At 43.0% G+C, this 22,088-nt stretch overlaps 1 protein-coding gene across 2 annotated transcripts in view; it reads left to right on the top strand.

The window, feature by feature from the left end:
* Positions 1 to 17,827, top strand: part of CLDN18 (claudin 18) — a 35,029-nt gene extending 17,202 nt beyond the window's left edge. For both annotated transcript variants that reach the window (XM_032143512.2, XM_032143511.2), the window contains exons 2-5: positions 7,739 to 7,903; positions 8,689 to 8,806; positions 13,976 to 14,086; positions 15,150 to 17,827. In XM_032143512.2, coding sequence (XP_031999403.1) covers positions 7,739 to 7,903; positions 8,689 to 8,806; positions 13,976 to 14,086; positions 15,150 to 15,321 — 566 coding nt within the window. In that variant the 3' untranslated portion in view covers positions 15,322 to 17,827. The remainder of the gene's footprint in view (positions 1 to 7,738; positions 7,904 to 8,688; positions 8,807 to 13,975; positions 14,087 to 15,149) is intronic.
* Positions 17,828 to 22,088: the final 4,261 nt, after the last annotated feature.

Below are 22,088 nucleotides of genomic sequence, written 5' to 3'. Positions count from 1 at the left end.
GGAGGCTGAGACAGAAGGATCATCACTTGAACCCAGAAATTCAAAGCCACAGTGATCATGCTGCACTCCAGCATGGGCAACAGAGCAAGATCTCACCTCAAAAAAATATATAAATAAATAATTATAATAATCATTACCAGTTAAGAAATTCTTCCTAAGTACAATCTCTGTTCTTGCAAAATCTCACTTAACTTTTCATTCGTCTGATAAAAATGTATCATGTCTCTTTGGAACTTACAGCTATAGAAGAATGTAATTCAATGCAACAAGTTGTATTGTGTAAACTACAGATAGATTAATGAGGTAAACGGTGGTGGTAGCAGGACTGTACACTTGTATATTACCAGCTCTGTATAACTGATAGCTCAAGATTCAATCTCATTGTATTCCACACAGTCAATACAGCATGCAGTACTCTGAGGACAGTGCCAGAAATAAAAATAACTACTATTTATTGAGCTGCATATTGACTCTTCAGCTTAATCTTTACAAAAATCAGGAAAATATGTATTAGCTTTAGGTTTAAAAAGTTGGAAACTGAGGCTGGGGGTGAGGGAAGGACATGCCCAAGGCCTCGTGGATAGAAGACGGCAGAAACAGGATGTGAACACAAGGCAAAGACTTCCAAGTCTGCGTCCTTTTCCCCTGCCCAGACCCTGTTTCTAAAGGCAGGAATGGGCTGCCTTTAGAATTGAAGAGCTTGGTCTAGGCTTGAGCACAATAAGCACAGAGGGTATATGGGGGTTGACCCATTTGTAACAATATAATCAATGATGTGAAATTAGGAGTATGAAGTAAGTTTAAAGCATGGATGACTTGCATCCTATTCACACATGCCTTCCCTGGAAACAGCGGAAGGGACGAGCAAAGGGCCAACAATAAGCAGAGTGGAGAGGGGGCAAAGATATGGCAAACTCATGTCCCTGGCTCCATCGTGTCCCTGGCTTGACATCACAGTCAAGTAATGCTTTTTCTAAAGTGTTTGCAAACATTTGGGCTAAATTTGGTAAAGTGGTAAGCCTTACAGTTAGAGGGGAGTGAGCTGGAATCAAGGGCACAGTTTGGCCACCTACAGCTCTGGACCTCACTTTCCCCATTTGTGAAATGCCTCACAGTAAGACATCTATATGAAAGTGCTGGGCCAGGCTTGGTGGCTCACTCCTGTAATCCCAGCACTTTGGGAGGCCAAGGCAGGTGGATCACCTAAGGTCAGGATTTCGAGACCAGCCTGACCAATATGGTAAAACCCTGTCTCTACTAAAAATGTGAACAAATTAGTCGGGCATGGTGGTGAGTGCCTGTAGTCCCAGCTACTCGGGAAGCTGAGACAGGAGAATTGCTTGAACCCAGGAGGCAGAGGTTGCAGTGAGCTGAGATCGCGCCACTGCACTCCAACCTGGGTGACAGAGTGAGACTCTGTCTCAAAAAAAAAAAAAAAACAAAAAAAACAAAAAAAACAAAGAAAGAAAGTGCCCTGTGACCCATTTACAAGATCTAGCTCTTGGCACCACTAAATCATCGCTGCTGTGTCTACATCACTCAGGGCTCTCAAACAGTTAGGATATTTGTTCTTCTAGCCTTTTTTTTCCTCCAAACTCAAAAACATTTTATGAATTCAAATATCCAAAGTAAAGATCACTTAAGGTTCTGTGTTCTCCCTTCCCATCCCCATCCTACCCGTGTTCTGAGCACCTCACTATATCTCAGCCCCTTTGCAGGCACTGAGGGTCTTCATTTTTTTATATGACTATCTACATTTTCCCCTTTCTGCTTCAGTGTAAAAACAACAGCCACTGGAGAGTTACAGTTTCCTATCAACCTATAAATCATATTTACAGACACAGGAATGAAGTTTTAAACCAAACCACATTTAATCCAGAGAACAGTTTCACAAAACCTTCACAAAATCTAAATCAAAAATCCATACGGGAAAAAAATGAGACTTCTCATAAGTATCCTTTTTAAAGGATCTTGTCTGTTTATTTCTTGCTATTGGCTGAATGGTTTTACTGGTTGTGAAACCAGTTTGTCTCTCCCCATTTTCTGGCAGAAGAAACCAGCCCTAGAAGGTGAAGTGATTGTAAGTTAGTTATAACATTAGGGAGTCTATTGGTTTTCAATCAAGCTGCTTTCCCTCTCTTCAAAAGAGAAAAATATTTCAGCATCAGCATGCCTGTTAAAATATGTGGACAAACGTCTAAATGTTTACATGTTATTGTACATATGAAGAATGTACACCACAGGGAGCTGAGAATGGGCCTACACAGCTCAAGAGAACCTGCAACTTAGGTAGATGAGGCTGCTTGCCCTGATTTCTCAATGAGAAAAGCTAGGAACCAGAATGCCTGCTCAGCTTGTGGCTGTGGTGGTCCCCATTTAGATGGCAGAGGCAGCTACCACAAAGCATCATGCCCTAGGATGGCCTAGTCAGTGGTGCAGCATCATTTCTTGGTGGGGAGACACATCATCAGAGTTGTAGTTGGATCTCACCTTATAGGATGTCTTAGACGGTTCCTGCTGCTATAAGAAGATTATCTTAGACTGGGTAATGTATAAACAACAGAAATTTATTCTCACAGTTCTGGAGGCTGGGAAGTCCAAGATCAAGGTGTCAGCAGATTCCATCTGGTAAGGGTTCATGCTCTTCAAAGATAGTGCCTTTTGCTGTGTCCTCATATGGCAGAAGGAACAGAAGGGCAAAAGAGACAAACAGGCTCCCTCAAGGCCTTTTATAAGGGCACTAATGTCATTCCTGAGGGTACCTCCTACAGACCTCACCTCGTAGTAGTATTGCATTGGGGATTATGTTTCAACATATAGATTTTGGAGGGAAACACACATTCAAATCATAGCAGAGGTGAAGAAGAAGGTCAATGAGGATAGAAACCCACCTATGCTGCCTCTGCCATCAGCTAGCTCCCTGCTCATTGAGGGTCTTGAGTCCATTTTTCCTGATCTTCCCCACTACTTAGGTGCTGCTAGGTCCAGACCTTTCTTTTCTTCCTCTTTTCAAATTTTCTTCCCCTCTTGCCCATAGCAATTCACACACATGGCTGTTTCAAATCCTCAACCATATTTTATCATCATGTGAGAGGATTCACGTTTGTATACAGTTAGTACAAGTCAAAGCTTTGTAGAGTTGCCAAGGGATACGTCGTTTTTAGGGAAGGAGAGGAAACTGATATTTATTGAGCCTGGCTTAGGTTTATGCCAAGTAGCATCTGATCCTCACAGATCTATGCAAGAGATATCTTTGACTCCCTCCAGAACTGAGGACTTGTTTTCGTTGAGCTTAAATGACTTACCTAATAACACTCACCTGGTATCGCATTGTTCTGTAGAATTTTACAAGGTACGAAGGACCTCTAGTGTCGATTCCCTGGCATCTCCAGAGAATCTAGCCTCTCCCATCTTATTTTCAAGAGCATTTCCTCTGGGGTCTGGCCTCAGACTACCATCTTCTGAGCTCCCCGACTTTGGGCTCCTCCATTAGCCCTCTTATCTCCAGTCTAGGACCAAGCTACGCCTGAAGGTATGGCTCCTCCCATCCCCCTACTCCACCAGGGCCCCAGTCCAGGCCTTTGGCTGCTGGTGAACTGCTGTCCCATCATCCTCACTCCCACTTCCACTTAGTGATGCCAGCCCCTGAGAACCCTCTTTCGGCCCAACTCTCCACTCTGAGTACCTCTGCTGAGCCCTTCTTGAAAGCTGTTGTCTCACATTATTCCTTGAAATTTTGCTTTGAATAATTAAATGAAAATCTCTGGGAGTGAGAACGAACATTAGGATTTCTTTAAAGCCTCCCCCAGAAGATGCTCAGGTGCAGCCTGTGTTGAAAAAAACCACACCCGAGGGCACTCCACCTGTCAGTTCACAGCTACTTGGGGAATTAAGGTATTTTGCAACAGGGAGGGAACACTGAGTTCCCATTTTTCTGTTTGCTTCTTTCAGCCCAGAATCCTGCCCACCCTTCAGGTCTGATAACACTTCATTGTTCATTGGGAAGAATGCTGTGGTCACACCTTTGGTGCAGGGAATCAGGCTTTAGAGCCTGTTGACTCACCTGTTATCAGCTGATAAGCCTCTTGATCAGAATATCAAGCAAGAGACAGAATGGCTAAAAGAGAAACCTACCTGCTACCTGCTTTGTGGCAGTTTTCTCTGTTTACTTATCTATAGAGAAGTTTAGGATCCCAGAGGGTAGGACCATGCAGGTGCAGGGGAAGGTGAGTTTATCATCATGAATCTCCATGGTCATTACTAGACATAGGGGGTTTCTGGCAGTGAGCAGTGGAGCCAATTTCCTCCCACTTACTGGCACTTGCTCCCATGACAGTTGCCAGTGGGACCAAGACTGATGATCATTGTTTGTAGAATTCTCTTCCCAGCAAAGAAGCAAAGTTAAAATCAGAAGTTTCTTTAGGAGAAGAGAATCAGAATCAAGTATACGGAGATCAATGGGATAGAACTAGAATAGGTGGACACTGTCATTCATACTTCAGACATTTCTGGCCAGAAGGCTGCTAGGGCCTCTGTTCCTCAGACATTGCAGGAGGCACTTTTAACAAGTTTACAATATCTAACTCTCCTTTGTCAAAATTTCTCATTGATTGCTGATTCTTCTGGCATGAAAAATTGCTTTATGATACATACACACCTTAGAGTGAATATGCTGGCAGCTCCACTGATGTTAGCTGTTGTAGGAGAAGGAAATCTTCCCAAGGTGACTGGAGAGAGTTATCTCCGAGGACTGCTGGAGGAGATGGGAATGCTGTCATCTTGAGAGTCACATTTATAAATAATCTACCAGGCCAGGTTATTCCCTAAGACGATTTGGAGAATGTTTTCTTCCACATTCTCAGCATCCATTTCAGAGGATGATAGTTTATGGTTGAGTCTCCAAATTTGGAGGATACATTCTGTAAGAGTTTACAGATCCTTGTACCTTGATGGAAGCCAGGACTCTTACCTGTTTCTCCAGAATAAGGTGCCTCAAAACAATGTGCTGTGATAGAAAAGTAATGATTTTGAGGCAATTTTGGATTTGACTCCCAGCTCTGCCTCCTTTCCCTTGGTGTGTGTCCTTGGGCAAGTCACCTCACCCGAGTCTCCATTTCTTCAACCATAAAATGGGTGATAATTTTATTACTTACATTGTAGGGGTTTTTTCCCATGGATTACATTTTTGAATGTCTGAAAATTCCTTACTAGCTTTCACTTAAAAGTAGCAACTGCCTATGAAAACTAGGGCTGGACAGGACTCTCTGTTTTGTTTACAGTTTCCTCTGAGCCTTTTGCCTACAGCCCTACAGGCAGATTCCCTCAGTATCTCCTTCAAAGAGAAAAAAAAGTGTTAAGCATTTCTCCTGTTTCTTCTCCATTCCCAAATTTTAATTTTGCCTGGGTATTATTAACCGGTCTCACTGAGGGTAGGAATGACACCTCCTTTGAGTGTACCCCACAAGCCCCTTCTAGTTAAAACTCAGCAAGGTCTCCATCTGCATTTCCAGCTGGCTCCTGACTTGCTCCCTTGGGTCTAGGTGACAGGGAGAGCCTCAGTAGGGTTTTGCTTCTCCTTTTTAAAAAATCCCCTCCTGGAAAACTACACACCAGGATGCTAAAGGTGACTATCTCCAAGAGTTGGAATAACAGGTTATTGTTTTTTATTTCCTGTTTATAGTTTTCTATACATCCTGAAATTTTTATGTTGAGCAGTTATTGCTTATATAACTAAGAAAAATATCAGCAATTTCCCAAAAAAGAAAAATGATGCCCTTTACCTCTTCTCTGACACCACACTGTGGAATGCGATGTCTTTGCAGCCATAAGACTCGGCATGAGAGGTCCCCTCACATCTGCAAGGGGCTTCAGCAGCACTCTGGTCATGACCTCGAACCTGGAGGGGTGGAAACTCTCCAAAAACAATAAGACTTTAAAGGTTAGCATGTGTAGACACTGATGAAACCATCTTCCATAAGTTAGAACCACTTGATTTCAAGTAACAGAACCCCAACCTGAATTAGTTCAAACAGGTAGGGATTTAAAAACAATAATAATAATAATAATGGTGCTGGGATAGCATCTGAAACCTAAGGAAGGAATGTATGTGGACCATAGGAAAAGCTGGAGTCAGGAGCTCAAACACTGTCAGGGCTCTCTGCCTCACTGTTGGGTTTGGTCTGCTTGCCGTTGTACAGCAGCTCACCACCTGAAGGAGACCACGGACTCCCACGACAGCAACTTATACTTTCAGCCCCTGGAGAGAGACTGGCCTGATGCCCTCTGTGTCCAGCACAAACATTCTGTATAAGGGTCTCATCTGCCCAGTTTGACTCAGACGCCCATGCTGAATTAATTTGCCATGGTCAAGGCACCAGGTATAAAGTCGGGGCCTGAAAGATCAAGGTCAATATTACTACTCAAAGTAGGGCCTGTGTACCAAGCTGGCCCACAAACTATGTGTTACCCACCTGAACAGTTCTGGTACCGAAATCGAGAATAAATATTTCTAAACATTTATAACAATTTGACATGCCTGTGACACTCAAGCAGGTGATTTTGTATTTTGCCAGGATGTCAATTTGTGACAGATTGGAAATTTAAATTTTTAAGTAGTTTGAAAAGCACTGATGTGAGACACAGCAACTCCTTCAGAAATCATGGACTTAAGAGGAAAAAAGGGGATATACTGGAGGGATAAAACAATTGGCATCTAGCACATAAGCATCTCCACACAGTTTTGCAGTTCGGCTCCACCAGACCAACCACACTAGGGGCCTTGTCTTCTGGAACACACGAAGGACTAATTTGTCTTCCTTGTTAAATTAATTATACTTGTAATAGACATGCTTAGTGACTGTCGTTCCCCACTTTGGCATAAGCTCCATGACAACAGAGACCGTGTCTGACCTATTGTTAACTACTGTCATCCCATGGCCAGTCAGGAGGACTCAGTAAACAGTTGTTGCTATGAGTCACTGCAATTTAAGGATGCACTAGAAGCAACTTTGGCTATATCTGGAGGTGAGGGCACTGCAGAAGAGTCCCTGTAGGGCCTATAGCTATGACTGATTCCTGGAAAGGAAACTGCTGATAAACTGTAGTCTAGTTGAAAGGCCTAATATTGTTATATTGTTTTATATACATCTGAAACCTACAGCTCACCATAATCTTAGTAGTTCCTTTTGGAAAGGGACAAAATTGAGTATCCTTGGTATATCACTTAGCAACCTTGGCTTCATCATATGCTATAAATGAATTCTGGGTTTCCTAAAGTGGACACAACTATGTGAAACTTTCAGCACATATGGAAGCACAAGAGAAGAAAAATATTTGGGTTAGAAGTCACAGCTATAAGCTCTATCAGTAATTTGAACTCTTACCTTAGACAAACTATTTTCCCCTTTCCGAGCCCCAGATTGTCAAGCTTTAAAAATGAGGAAGCTGAAATAGATACAATCCAAGGGCCCCCCCAGTTCCAACCATCCGTAATTCTCTGATTCTGAAGACATCTGAGTGCATGTCCTTCATCAGTCAGAGAATTGTAAGCGATGTATTTTGTATTTCCCACAATTCCACATCCTTTGACAATGACAAGTTTCACAGTTTATGGACTTTGCTTCTCTCAGAGGTTTGGTGCAGGTTAGTTGTGGTTGCTCTGTTTTGTTAAACCAGAGCCTAATCAAGTGTGCTGAGCTGGTCTTATTTGTCTGCTTGTGTCTTGCCCCTTGCCCCACAGCCATGCTGCAGGCGGTGCGAGCCCTGATGATCGTAGGCATCGTCCTGGGTGCTATTGGCCTCCTGGTATCCATCTTTGCCCTGAAATGCATCCGCATTGGCAGCATGGAGGACTCTGCCAAAGCCAACATGACGCTGACCTCTGGGATCATGTTCATTGTCTCAGGTAAACACAAAGCCTGGAGTTCCCACTTCTGCGAATGTCAAAGCAAAATCATTCTGGTAGAGAAAACATGACTCCTCCCTACTGCTGAATGTGGTTCAGAACTTTTCATACTGGGATTCATGATCTCAGCGTGGAGGCCCAGTTGTGTATCATGAGTGCTAAGGTCCTTCTTAGCCGCCACCCCAACCCCAATGTAAGAGGTTCTTAGCTGGGTGCAGTGGTTCACATGTATAATGTCGGCACTTTGAGAGGCGAAGACAGGAGGATCACTTGAGTCCAGGGGTTCAAGACCAGCCTAGGCAGCATTGTGACCCCCTATGTCGATTAAAAGAATTTTTTTTATTTAAAAGAAAAAACACTTAGTAAGCTTTTGAATCTTAACTTTAGCTGAAAAAAATAGAGGTTCTCAACCCTAAAAGAGTCATGTGACTTGATCCCTAAAAGGCATTTCCTTGGCAAGGCTTTAGAAAGTGATTTTAAGGGAAGATACTTTGACATTACCAAAGAACCAGACTGAAAATATTTGGACTATTGAGCCTTGGTCCCAAGATGCACAAAAAATTTATTTCTGTACACACACATATCCTTCCACAATTAGCGATATAAAACATTCTCAGCATCTATCACAATATTTAGCACATAGCAAGAATTCAATAATCAATGCTTGGTTATAGGGATACAATATTCTGCAGCCTACTCATCTAAACTCATCTAGGCATAAACTGCCTCAGAAACATTGTAATCCCTTGAAACTAACTGTGGAGTTTTCTTTCTCTTTCCCACAGGTCTTTGTGCAATTGCTGGAGTGTCTGTGTTTGCCAACATGCTGGTGACTAACTTCTGGATGTCCACAGCTAACATGTACACCGGCATGGGTGGGATGGTGCAAACTGTTCAGACCAGGTAACCTCCTAATCTAGGTCTCGGCATTCACCATGATGAATATTGTTACAAGAATCTGATTAAACACATGTGCCTAATGTGACTGTCAGTGCCTGAAATAGCAAAAATTTATCAGAGACAACCATGCCATATCATAAATCAACAATCACCTGTAAATTCATAAACTTCATTTCAGTGAAATATCCTTGGTGATATGACTTGAGGCTGATCTGACATTTGCATTGAAATACAGTGACAGTTCATAGTATTTATCTAACACTCTTACACAAGCCCCATTGTGGTGGCAATGAAACAGGCACTGTTAACCCAGGCAAGTGAATGAACATCAACTTACATCTACAGTCCGTAACTGGAACCTGGCTAGGAACAGGGAAGTGTTTGAATAGAAATTAGCAAGGTGCAGTATGGGTGAGAAAAGTGATGTTCCTTCCTGGTATAGCTGCCTCTTTCTCTCATTCATTAATTCATTTGTTCTACAAATGTATTGATCACCTGCCGTAAGCCAAGACATGTTCAGAGTGCTGGAGATACAAAGTCCCCACTCTCACAGGGGGTGCAGTCTGGTAGAGGGAGATGAAACCCCACTATGATTTGGTGTCTGAAGGAGAGTAGAACTTTTAAAGATGGAAAAGCAATACCAACGCCCGTATTCATTTAGTCACCTTAAAGGGATATATCTCATAGCAAGAAGCTGGAGCAAATTCCTTTAAAGATCTTGTTCTTGAGAAGAAATATAAATATTAGACCTCAGTGACCTGCCATCTCTGGATGCATGCACTTGGCATTTTTCCAGCCACACCGACATGGGGTACAGATGGAGACTGAGGGTGTGATAAATCCATTACCCTCTGGCTCCCTGGAACTCCAATCCCCACTCATTTTTCTGCTTTATTTCAAGAATGTAAAGGAAGTGATCCCTCAAAACTCCCCTGATCCTACTCTATGTTCCTCTCATGGTCTCTTAGTTACAGGTGAAATTTGGAAGTAGGGTGACCAACTCATTCCAATCTGCCTGGGACTTTCCCAATTTTAGCACTGCAAGTTCCACATTCTGGGAAACTCCTCTATCATGGGCAAACCAGAATGATTGCTCACCCTACTTAGAAAAGCCCACCTTTCCCAGAGTATTTGGGTGCCTGAGGTCATTGCCCTTGCTCAGAGGAACCATCTACCAGCCACTTTGCACTTAGAACTAATGCCTGCCATCACTCTCTCACACCATCTCCCTAGCACCAGCCCCTGTCCCACGGGCAGGCAGCTTCAGTCCTGGAATTAAGACTATAGAATTCTGAAAGGCCTCCTGAACGTCTCCCTCCATGGATGGGCAGCTGTCTTTCCCTTTCTTTTGTCTTCTCATTTTCTCCACCCGGAAGTCTTACAAGACAGCCCAGCTTCCAAAAAAGACCTTGGCAGTAACCTTGATAGAGCTTTGGTTCCAGTGCCCCACTTGGTCCTGGGACCCCCCTCCTTCTCCTGTTCCCCAACTCCGTTATTGCCGTGTCGTATGTAACAGTGGCAGAGCCTAAGCCCCAGACTAGAGCTGCAAACTGCCTGCCCTCACACTGTACACAGTCTGCAAGGTGTTTTGTATAAAACATTTCATTTTATAATCTGAACCAATTACCAACTTTTAAAAATTAGAAGGGTTAGGCTGGGCGCGGTGGCTCACGCCTGTAATCCCAGCACTTTGGGAGGCCGAGGTGGGCGGATCACAAGGTCAGGAGTTCAAGACCAGCCTGGTCAATATGGTGAAACCCCCGTCTCTACTGAAAATATAAAATTAGCTGGGCGTGGTGGCAGGCACCTGTAGTCCCAGCTACTTGGGAGACTGAGGCAGGAGAATCACTTGAACCTGGGAGGCAGAGGTTGCAGTGAGCCGAGATCACGCCACTGCACTCCAGCCTGGGTGACAGAGTGAGACTCCATCTCAAAAAAACAAACAAAAAAAAATTAGAAGGGTTAAGGGCTGGGTTTCTCAGAAACAGATCCTGAGAAGAGGATCCCAGTGCCAGAGTTCATTAAGAAAAGGGAGATGGTTAGTGGGTGAGGGAAGCAGGGATGGGAAGGAAGGGAAGCAGGGATGGGAAGGAAGGGAAGCAGGGATGGGAAGGAAGGGAAGCAGGGATGGGAAGGAAGGGAAGCCAAGCATGGGCGTGATTTCAGGTGAAGCCCTGGACTCAGCCTGGTCCTGAGGAGAGCTGTGCAGTGTGAATTATACACCAGAGATGTCTCGACTCCAAACTAAAGAGCTGAGCTTTCATACCTTGGTGCCAGTCAGTCCCTGTGGGCAGAGTGGCTTCAGTGGCTAAACCAAAGCCAGAATTCCAGAGGCAGCCACAGGGGCCAGCAGGTAAAGGCAAAGGAATACACAAGCTGGAGAAGAGACCCACAGAAATGGTTAAAGGGTAGAGCACCACTAGTGCCTACTACAAGGAGACTTCACCCCCCACACATATACACATACTCTGTTTTTCCAGCTTTGTGTAAAAAATCAGAAGATCTGGCAGCATTACACTGGGCCCTCGTTCTCATATGACCTCCATCTCTGCAGCTGAGAGGCAGCTACCCTTTTGGCTAGGACTCACTCTGTCCAGTTTACCACAATCCCCACTATGCCCAAATAGCCCAACTCATGCTTATAGGGATTTTTCCCATATATTACAGTTGAGAAAATGAAATATGTTCTTCTATCTAGCTCACTTCACTCATTTAAGTTTCTTGCCTGTCCCAGGTAAGTATTTAGGTTTGCTAACCTTGACCCAGAGTGTCTAAGTTGAGGAAAAGGCCTTTGTCCCTCATGCTTAGAAGATGCATTAACAATGAGAGTTTTGAAGGCAAAGTGACCTGAGTTTGAATCCTGATGATATCGTGTCCTTCCTGGGTCATTGGAGAAGTGTGTTAACCTTGCTGAGCCTCAATCTCTTCATCTGTAAAATGCAAGTGACAAATATTATCACAGTGGCTATTGGGAGAATTAAACAAGATAGTGGTAAAAAGTGCTTATCACAATATCAGTAAGGGCTTAATAAATGGTAGCAATTGTTGTTATCATCATTAGCATTAAGCAATCACTCAATCATCCATAGGGGTATCAAAGACAGGGGCTCTGTCTGTGTCAGGGCTCACAGACCAGGGTTGTCACCAGGAAATCACCTAGGGACCCCCTAGGAGGAGCCCCAGGAAAAGATCTGCTGTTCAGCCCCCAGCCACACCGGGTAGGATGAGGAGGCAGGGCTCTTCATGCCAAGGCAGAAGCCCTTAAACCAAATTTCTGTCTTTTTCCCAGTGCAAGGAAATAAAAATAGCCTACAGGTAAATTTTCTCCCAGAACTTTTTCAAGGACTGAGCTCAGTCAACTATACTTGGTCATGAAGCTTACATCGTTTACTTTAATCCTGCTAAAGTGTGTGTACTTTTTTTTTTTTTTTTTTTGAGATGAAGTCTCACTCTGTTGCCCAGGCTGGAGGGCAATGGCACGGTCTCGGCTCACTGCAACCTCCGCCTCCCGGGTTCAAGCAATTCTCCTGCCTCAACTTCCCAAGTAGCTGGGATTACAGGCACCTGCCACTGCCACCACACCTGGCTAATTTTTGTATTTTTAGTAGAGATGGGGTTTCACCATGCTGGCCAGGCTGGTCTCAAACTCCCTACCTCAGGCAATCTGCCTGCCTCGGCCTCCCAAAGTGCTGGGATTACAGGCGTGAGCCACCACACCCAGCCAATGTGTGTGCTTTTAAAGCACATCTAAAGTATTGTATTTTCTTAGGTTGCAGAGGTTTGCACACATATTACTTGTCTTCCTATTGTTGGTATAACATTCTTAGCTTGTGTCGTAGACTTTAAACATACTAGTAATTCATAGAGTTCTACAAACAGTCCCCATGCTCTTTGAGGAACACAAAGGGAAACTTCCAAGGGGAGGCACTCCTTTTCCATGCCGAGCTCTCCTTTTCTGCAGAGCTCATGGAGCTGGAAATCAAGTTATCAGCTGGCATTAAAATACACACTGACATCCTAACAGTTTTTGGTCACTTGAAGAAGGATACTGCTCTCCACCATCCAAAAATGTCCATTTGGGATCACAATTATTTTATTCTCAGGAGATTTTGTTCTCAATCCTGATCTGATGTAATTGAGTCCTATTGGAGGCAGCCCCCCTAGGCGAAAGGCACCAGCTTTGGAGTCAGACCACCCCAAGTTAGAATTCTCTTGTGAGCTGGAACAGAAGCACCATGAAGCACATGAGCACAGGGTCTCTGTCTATCTTGTTCGCCCTGTGTCCCAGTACCAGGGCAGGGCTCTGCACATAGTAGGAGCTCAATAAAGACTTGTTGAACAAATAAGTAAAGACATCAATAAAAGAATGAATAGTCACTTCAACTTAGTTCCTTCTGAAGGTAATAGCTCTACCTGCATGGATAGTTGTAAGGATTATTTGAGATAAGTTAAGATGACTGCTTGTTGGCCCATACTGAGAACTCAAGGAACTAAAATTCCTTCAGAAATAATAACTTCAGATTGATTTTTTTTTTTTTTTTGTCAGAGTCTCGCTCTTTTGCCCAGGCTAGAGTGCAATGGCACAATCTCAGCTCACTGCAACCTCCACCTTTCAGGTTCAAGCAATTCTCATGCCTTAGCCTCCTGAGTAGCTGGGATTACAGGCGTGCACCACCACACCCAGCTAATTTTTGTATTTTCAGTAGAGACAGGGTTTCACCATGCTGGCCAGGCTGCTCTTGAACTCCCGACTTCAGTTGAAACTTGGCCTCCCAAAGTGCTAGGATTACAGGCGTGAACCACCGCACCCAGTGGAGATTGATTTTATATCTCTCAAATTTCTCTTGCCAAATCTTCAAGACACTTTCTTTTGCCAGTAGAGAGGGGAGGGAGATTTCTTGAGATGTGTCACAGAGATGAGATTTATAATTTTATGGTTGAGTGATGCTAGAATCCCCCTGCTGTTTTGCCCCCTAGCTTTAGTCCCAATTCTACTCTCCAGGGTACCCGATCAGTTGGCTGTGACCCACAGGAATGTGTGTTCAGGGGCATGGGCAGGGATGGATGTAGAATCCAAAAGTGGGGACAGAAAGAACAGGCACAGCCAGGTGCAGTGGGCGGAGCCTGGAGAGTTGATTCAACCATATTGACAGCCACCATCTCCCCACCCAGGTACACATTTGGTGCGGCTCTGTTCGTGGGCTGGGTCGCTGGAGGCCTCACACTAATTGGGGGTGTGATGATGTGCATCGCCTGCCGGGGCCTGGCACCAGAAGAAACCAAGTGAGTTTCCCTGTTCCGCTGCAACCAGACGTTTTACTTGTTCAGGGTCTATTTTAATGTATAACTTGCAGCCAAAAAAAAAAATTAGTCTAGGTATATGGATGAACTTTATTTGACTTAAAGATTATCGAAGCTTCTCTTTTAGGGGGAACCTAAAGAACAGAATGAGAATATTTCAGCCTAGACTGATTTAAATGTGATCCTATTTGAAAGAAAAATCCATCCTTCTTGGTTCCTTCTGAGATTGTTTTGTAACTCCGTAGTTCTCAACTAGGAGCAATTTGCCCCCCCAGGGGATATTTGGCAACATCTGAAGACATTTTTAATTGTTACAATTTTGGGAGGGTGGAGAAAGTGATACTGGCCTCTGGCGGGTAGAGGCCAGGGATGCTGCTAAACACCCTACAGTGCACAGAACTGTCCCACAACAAAGAAGCATCTGTTCCAAAGTGTCAACAGTGCTGCTGCTGAGAAACTCTGCTGTAACTCCCTAAATTGAACTGCTGTGGGGAGAGCTGGATTCCAGTGTGGTTCTGCTGCTGACCAGCCCTGTGACCTCCAGCAGGTTATTTGCTCTCTCTGTGCCTCTATCACCTCATCCATGAAATGAGCAGCTTGAGGCAATGGGCTGAACATAGGTACCCTCCAGCTCACAAATTCTATGATCCTTTGACGTAACAATGTTCCCCCGGACATTGTTTCTGGTTCAGCTTTATTTTTATTGATTAACAGAGGGAACTCATTAGTTACTGAGGATTTGGGGATACCTCTCTCCACCATCCAAAAATGTCCACTTGGAATCACAATTATTTTATTCTCAGGAGATTTTGTTCTCGGCTCAGCAAAGCTCTAAAACAGTGCAAGAACCTCTGTTCCACTGGAGAGGCAGAAAAACCAGTGTACCAAAAACTAGGGTTACTAACTATCCTGGTTTGCCCCAGACTGACAGGTTTCCAGGGACACTGGACTTTCAGTGCCAAGACCCAGATAGTTTAGGGTAAATAGGAGGTTGGTCCTCCTAAGAAAGACATCTACAATCATGAAATGTTTTTTTTTCTTTCAGCTACAAAGCCGTTTCTTATCATGCCTCGGGCCACAGTGTTGCCTACAAGCCTGGAGGCTTCAAGGCCAGCACTGGCTTTGGGTCCAACACCAAAAACAAGAAGATATACGATGGGGGTGCCCGCACAGAGGACGAGGTACAATCTTATCCTTCCAAGCACGACTATGTGTAATACTCTAAGACCTCTCAGAACGGGCAGAAGAAACTCCCAGAGAGCTCACCCAAAAAACAAGGAGATTCCATCTTGATTTCTTATTGCTTTTGACTCACAGCTGGAAGTTAGAAAAGCCTTGATTTCATCTTTGGAGAGGCCAAATGGTCTTAGCCTCATGTCTCTGTCTCTAAATATTCCATCATAAAACATCTGCGTTATTTATGAATTAGAGGCTATAGCTCATGTTTTCAAACCTCTATTTCTTTTTTTAAATATAACTTTCTACTCTGATGAGAGAAGGTGGTTTTAATCTCTCTCTCACATTTTGATGATTTAGACAGACTCCCCCTCTTCCTCCTAGTCAATAAACCCATTGATGATCTATTTCCCAGCTTATCCCCAAGAAAACTTTTGAAAGGAAAAAGAGTAGATCCAAAGACATTATTTTCTGCTATTTGACTTTTGTCTCCCTACTCCCAACTTGGCTAGTAATAAACACTTACTGAAGAAGAAGCAATAAGAGAAAGATATTTGTAATCTCTCCAGCCCATTATCTTGGTTTTCTTACACTGTGATCTTAAAAGTTACCAAACCAAAGTGATTTTCAGTTCGAGGCAACCAAACCTTTCTACTGCTGTTGGCATCTTCTTATTCCAGCAAGACGATTCTAGGAGTTTCCTGAGCTCTCCACTGCAGTCCTCTTTCTGTCGCGGGTCAGAAATTGTCCCTAGATGAATGAGAAAATTATTTTTTTTTAATTTAAGTCCTAAATATAGTAAAAATAAATAATGTTTTAGTAAAATGATACACTATCTCTGTCAATTAGCCTCACCCCTACATGTGGATAGAAGGAAATGAAAAAATAATTGCTTCGACATTGTCTATATGGTACTTTGTAAAGTCATGCTTAGGTACAAATTCCATGAAAGGCTCACTGATCCTAATTCTTTCCCTTTGAGGTCTCTGTGGCTCTGATTATACATGATAATAAGTGTAAGCCATGTAAAAAATAATGTCTAGGCACAGTGGCTCACGCCTGTAATCCTAGCACTTTGGGAGGCTGAGGAAGGATCACTTGAGCCCAGAAGTTCGAGACCAGCCTGGGCAACATGGAGAAACCCTGTCTCTACAAAATACAGAGAAAAAATCAGCCAGTCATGGTGGCATACACCTGTAGTCCCAGCATTCCGGGAGGCTGAGGTGGGAGGATGACTTGAGCCTAGGGAGGTTGGGGCTGCAGTGAGCCATGGTCACACCACTGCACTCCAGCCAGGTGACATAGTGAGATCCTGTCTAAAAAATAAAAAATAAATAATGGAACACAGCAAGTCCTAGGAAGTAGCTTAAAACCAATTCTTTAAAAAAAAAAAAAAAGTTGAGCCTGAATTAAATGTAATGTTTCCAAGTGACACATATCCACATTTGCATGGTTACAAGCCACTGCCAGTTGGCAGTAGCACTTTCCTGGCACTGTGGTCGGTTTTGTTTTGTTTTGCTTTGTTTAGAGACGGGGTCTCACTTTCCAGGCTGGCCTCAAACTCCTGCACTCAAGCAATTCTCCTATCCTGGCCTCCCAAGTAGCTGGGACTACAGGTGTGCGCCATCACAACTGGCTGGTGGTCAGTTTTGTTACTCTGAGAGCTGTTCCCTTCTCTGAATTCACCTAGAGTGGTTGGACCATCAGATGTTTGGGCAAAACTGAAAGCTCTTTGCAACCACACACCTTCCCTGAGCTTACATCACTGCCCTTTGGAGCAGAAAGTCTAAATTCCTTCCGGGACAGTAGAATTCCATCCCAGTACCAAAGCCAGATAGGCCCCCTAGGAAACCGAGGTAAAAGCAGTCTCTAAAAACTACTCACAGCAGCATTGTTGCAGGGGAACTTGGCCATTAGGTTATTATTTGAGAGTAAAGTCCTCACATCAATAGTACATATGAAAGCGATCTCCAAGGGGATTGGTGAATACTCATAAGGATCTTCAGGCTGAACAGACTATGTCTGGGGAGAGAATGGATTATGCCCCATTAAATAATAACAAGTTGTGTTCAAGAGTCAGAGCAGTGAGCTCAGAGGCCCTTCTCACTGAGACAGCAACATTTAAACCAAACCAGAGGAAGTATCTGTGGAACTCACTGCCTCCGTTTGGGTAAAGGATGAGCAGACAAGTCAACTAAAGAAAAAAGAAAAGTAAGGAGGAGGGTTGGGCAATCTAGAGCATGGAGATTGTTAAGTGCTCTCTGGATCTGAGTTGAAGAGCATCCATTTGAGTTGAAGGCCACAGGGCACAATGAGCTCTCCCTCCTACCACCAGAAAGTCCCTGGTCAGGTCTCAGGTAGTGCGGTGTGGCTCAGCTGGGTTTTTAATTAGCGCATTCTCTATCCAACACTTAATTGTTTGAAAGCCTCCATATAGTTAGATTGTGCTTTGTAATTTTGCTGTTGTTGCTCTATCTTATTGTATATGCATTGAGTATTAACCTGAATGTTTTGTTACTTAAATATTAAAAACACTGTTATCCTACAGTTGAATAGCTTCTGCTCTTTTTTCATATGTTTTGGGAAGTGGAGGTGGGAAGTCCCAGCACCTCAACGCTGGATGCGTCTTCATGGGAGTTTTTCTGCTTTCAGAATCCATTTCTGCTCAGCAGCAGCCTAGCTACCTAGAGCTAGGTGTCGGTCCAGACCAGTTTGTGGTTTCTGCAAGTTGGGAAGCCTTAATGAAAAGGAGTTCCCAGAGCAACCAGGCATGCAGCATGGGGTCCAAGGATCCAGTTTAGCCTGTCTGACCCTAAGCGCACCAGGCTGACGTGTCTAATGTCATTGTCCTGTTTGTGGGCCAGTAAAACAAGAGAGCCAGTGCCTGCCCTCTTGATGCTGCCAAGGGTTGGGTTGACCAGCTCAATAAACTGAGGCTGTATCCAAGCTACAAAAGCAGCATAAGCTATATAGTCAGAACAGCCCAACCTCAAATCCAGGTCATACTACTTCCCGGCTATGTTAGCTTGAGCAAAGCCCTTAAACTTTCTGAGTCTCCATTTCCTTATCTGTAAAATAGGGATGATAAGGATAATGGAATAATATAAGTAAAGGACCCACTTAAGTGACAGAAAACCAAGCTGCACAACTTTAAGACAAAGAGGGCAATGCTTATGTAACTGGGGTATCTGAGGCCAGGGTTGGCTTCAGACACAGCTGAATCAAGGGTTATGATTAAGACTCTATTTTTCTCTGCCCATATCTCAGTTCTGCTTTCTTCTCCGTTGGTTTGCTTCTCAAGAAGATTGTAAGTTGTTGTGTTGGCTGCTTATATTTCTAGCCATAAAGCCATGTTTCAGCTATGGGAAACCTAGCCAAAGGGAGGCATCTCTTTCCTTCTATCCATAGGAGAAAAACCCTAACAAAATACATTAGATTATTTGAGTAATGTACCCATCCCTAAACCTCTTCCTATAGCCAGAGCAGTGGTATCTAGTTGGTGAAGCCTGGGTCCCCCAGTCAAAACATGGAGATTTGTCATATGCCATGAAAACTTGTATTCTAAGGACCCAGGGTCCTTAGAAATCAGGCAAACTCATTGCTTTGCCTCATTTTTTTCTTCTTTTGGTTCGAACTGAACTCCAGAGAAAGCTTCAGAGATATAACTTCTGAGCTTCTCTGACTAGTTACCAAACAGTATATGGTACAGAAAGGAAGGATCTGAGAGATTACTCTGGTTCTCAAAGAAAGCTGGTAATTAAAACCTAAAAATTAAAAAAAAAAAAAAGACAAAAACGAAACACTTTACATTCAGTTTTAAACAAGTGAGATTACAAAAGTCATCAGTAGAAAGCTGTCCTTGGTTATGTAATTTTGAGCTATTCAAATTTAAATTTTCTAAAATTTAGGGGCATTTTGAAGTCTCCTTATACAAAGACAGAAATGGACGAACCAAGCCATGGAATACAGGCTCAAAATATGACTCAGCACTGTTACTCATAAAAATCCCTGGGAGTCCCCAGTTCTCTTACCTTTTACTTAGGTAGCACTCAGCCCCCTCCTGCCTCCACAGGACATTATCCAGGGTTGACTACTGCAACAGCCACAGTTTTTGCCAAAATGCCTGATATCTCTGAGTTGACGTGTTCCACTGGAGAGAGCACTGGGCTTGGAATAAAAAACCTGGATTTCTGGTTCTGACTGCATTGCCAACCAATTATGTGACCTTCAGGATTGATTACAGTGATTCACTAACATATTTTCATTATCTAACTTCTGTACTGAGTCCTCATAATAATCAGTACTGTGCCTAGTGCTTTATATACTTTAACCCTCCGACAACGCTGATCTCACCCCACTAGTGGCCCAACACTTTAAACACTCAAGGATCACACACACACTCACACTCATACATACACACATTTACCACACAGTCGGTTCAATTTTCAGAGCCTCATCAGGGACCGTCACTTCTTTGATTTTTCTACTCTTAAGTATTTGCATATGCCTCAGAACGGCTTTTGAACAATTCCATTCCTTCAGCTAAAGTCAGGTGGATTTTTCATACTTCCCAACCCACAGCTAGAAAGGGAAGGGGGTATTCTCTTCATAATAGCCCAAATAATGTGAAATGAGCATGTGAGGCCCTTAAGAGATGACGATAAGCAACAAGTTTCTTGTGGTTTAATATTCACTACGTAAGATACTATAATACATTAATATTCAATATGTAAGATAGTATAATATATTGTAGAGATAAAATGTCACTAAAATGCTTTAAATATGTCCAAATTCTGTTCTGGAGTAAGGGTATTTAATTTAGATACCACAAAATCGTCTATCAGTGATGGCTTTTAGTATCCACACCACTACAATATTCAATACTAAATGCAGCTACTCCCTAATAATCAAATAAGATGAAATCTCAGTCACCCCTGCCACAGTGGGTAGCTAAAAGAAAGCATAGACTTCTTCTTCTTCAGAGAAACTTCAAGGAGTGCGTGGGTCCTACTTGCAGACCAAGGATCATACAAATTCCTTACATAGAAAACATTATATTTTGTCCTATCTTTTAACTTAGATTTTAGGGTAACATAAAGGTAGAATTATATGTAATATGGAAGAAAGCTGGAAATATTTCTTCTTTAATCCAGCAATGCTCCTTCTTTAAATTTCTCTTAAGGAAATAATCATAAATATTTATGCTCAAAGGTATATATCAATTGTTTAAAATAATGTAACTGGATCAACCTAAAAACCTAATGAGAGAAAGATTTCTAATAGTATTTATATATAAGTAAACTATTATATAGTCATTAAAATTATTATAATATTTTTCTAACATTAAGTCTATTAAATGGTGCATTGAAAAACACCCTGGAAAGAAATACATTCCAAAATATTTTAAGTAGTTGCTTCTGATTGGAGATACAATTATGTTACTTTTTTTATTTGTACTTTACAGTACTTTGCAAATTTTCTTCAATGAGAATAGCTTTATTTTATATCTAGAGAAAAGAAAACTAAAAACTGAAGAATTAAAAAATAGAAAACAACTCAGACATGAAGTCCACAGGAGCAGATATAGCTCATTACCTGGAGACATGACAGCTTGGAAGGAGGGAGTTATTAAGTCATGGCTGAGTAGAGTTCTCTGCTCACTCTGAACCAATAAATTAAAATGGTCATGAGCCCAGAAACTGATCTCACACTATTTTGCTTTAGCTTTCCTTCCCCTTTAGAGACTCTTTGGCAATTGGCAATCATTTCCCCATTTACTCACCTCTACTCACCTTTGAAGATGGGAAAGCCGAGGCCCATACCTCTGTTGTGAATGAGGACCAGAAAGGAGAAATGACATGCTCAAGGCCTTTGCACAGGCATATCAGGGGAGCCAGAACAAAGACTAGAGTCCATGCCAGGTTAGCCTCTTGCTTGCTCCACAAGAACACACAGACCTCATCTCCTCCCAGCCACTGGCCTTCTCAGTTTCCAACTCCTTTTCCTGACTAGCAGGGCCATCCAGAAAGAGCAGGATGGGCTTGCTTCAGGATGGGTGGCCTAATGTTGGCAGGTGGTCTGAGCCAACCAGATCCACCTGTGTGGGGAAATGTCCAGAACAGACCCTGAGTCCCCAAATATTTAACACCTGGAACTCATCAGACCTGCATCTGATAAGGAAGGGGCTCTGTATGAGCTATGCACAGAGCAGCCTATCTCTAAAGAAGACTTTTGGGTCCTTGATGAATTTTTCAAGTTTTCTAAAAGATAATCTCAACCGTGTGTTATCACTGGATTCTACTCAGAGATGTTAGACATCAGGGAAAATTCAGCAGCTACTGTTTTTTAGCTGGACATAGCAAAGCTTCAGAAACCCAGTTTCTTAGTCATTTTCTGTTTCTTATCACAGAATACCTGAAACTGGGTAATTTATAAAGAAATGAAATATATTTTTTACAATTCTGAAGGCTGGGAATTACCGGGTCACGGGGCTGCATCTGGTGAGGCCCTTCTTGCTGATGGGGATCTCTGCAGAGTCCCAAAGGAGTTCAGAGCATCATGTGGTGAGGGAGCTAAGTGTGCTAGCTCAAGTCTCTCTTCTTCTTCTTATAAAGCTACCAGTACCACTCCTGTGATAACCCACTAATCCATTAACTCACTGATCTCTTAATCTATGAATGGATTAATCCATTCATGTGAGTGAAGTTCTCATGACCCAATCACCTCTTAAAGGCCCCACTCCTCATTATTTCCACTTTGGGAATTAGGTTTCAACATGAGTTTTGGAGGGGACAAACATTCAAACCAT

The sequence above is a fragment of the Hylobates moloch genome, unplaced genomic scaffold (assembly GCF_009828535.3).
Source record: "Hylobates moloch isolate HMO894 unplaced genomic scaffold, HMol_V3 SCAFFOLD_22, whole genome shotgun sequence".
NCBI lineage: Eukaryota > Metazoa > Chordata > Mammalia > Primates > Hylobatidae > Hylobates > Hylobates moloch.
The sequence above is the reverse complement of the archived record's forward strand: the minus strand, read 5'-3'. Positions and strand labels throughout refer to the sequence as shown.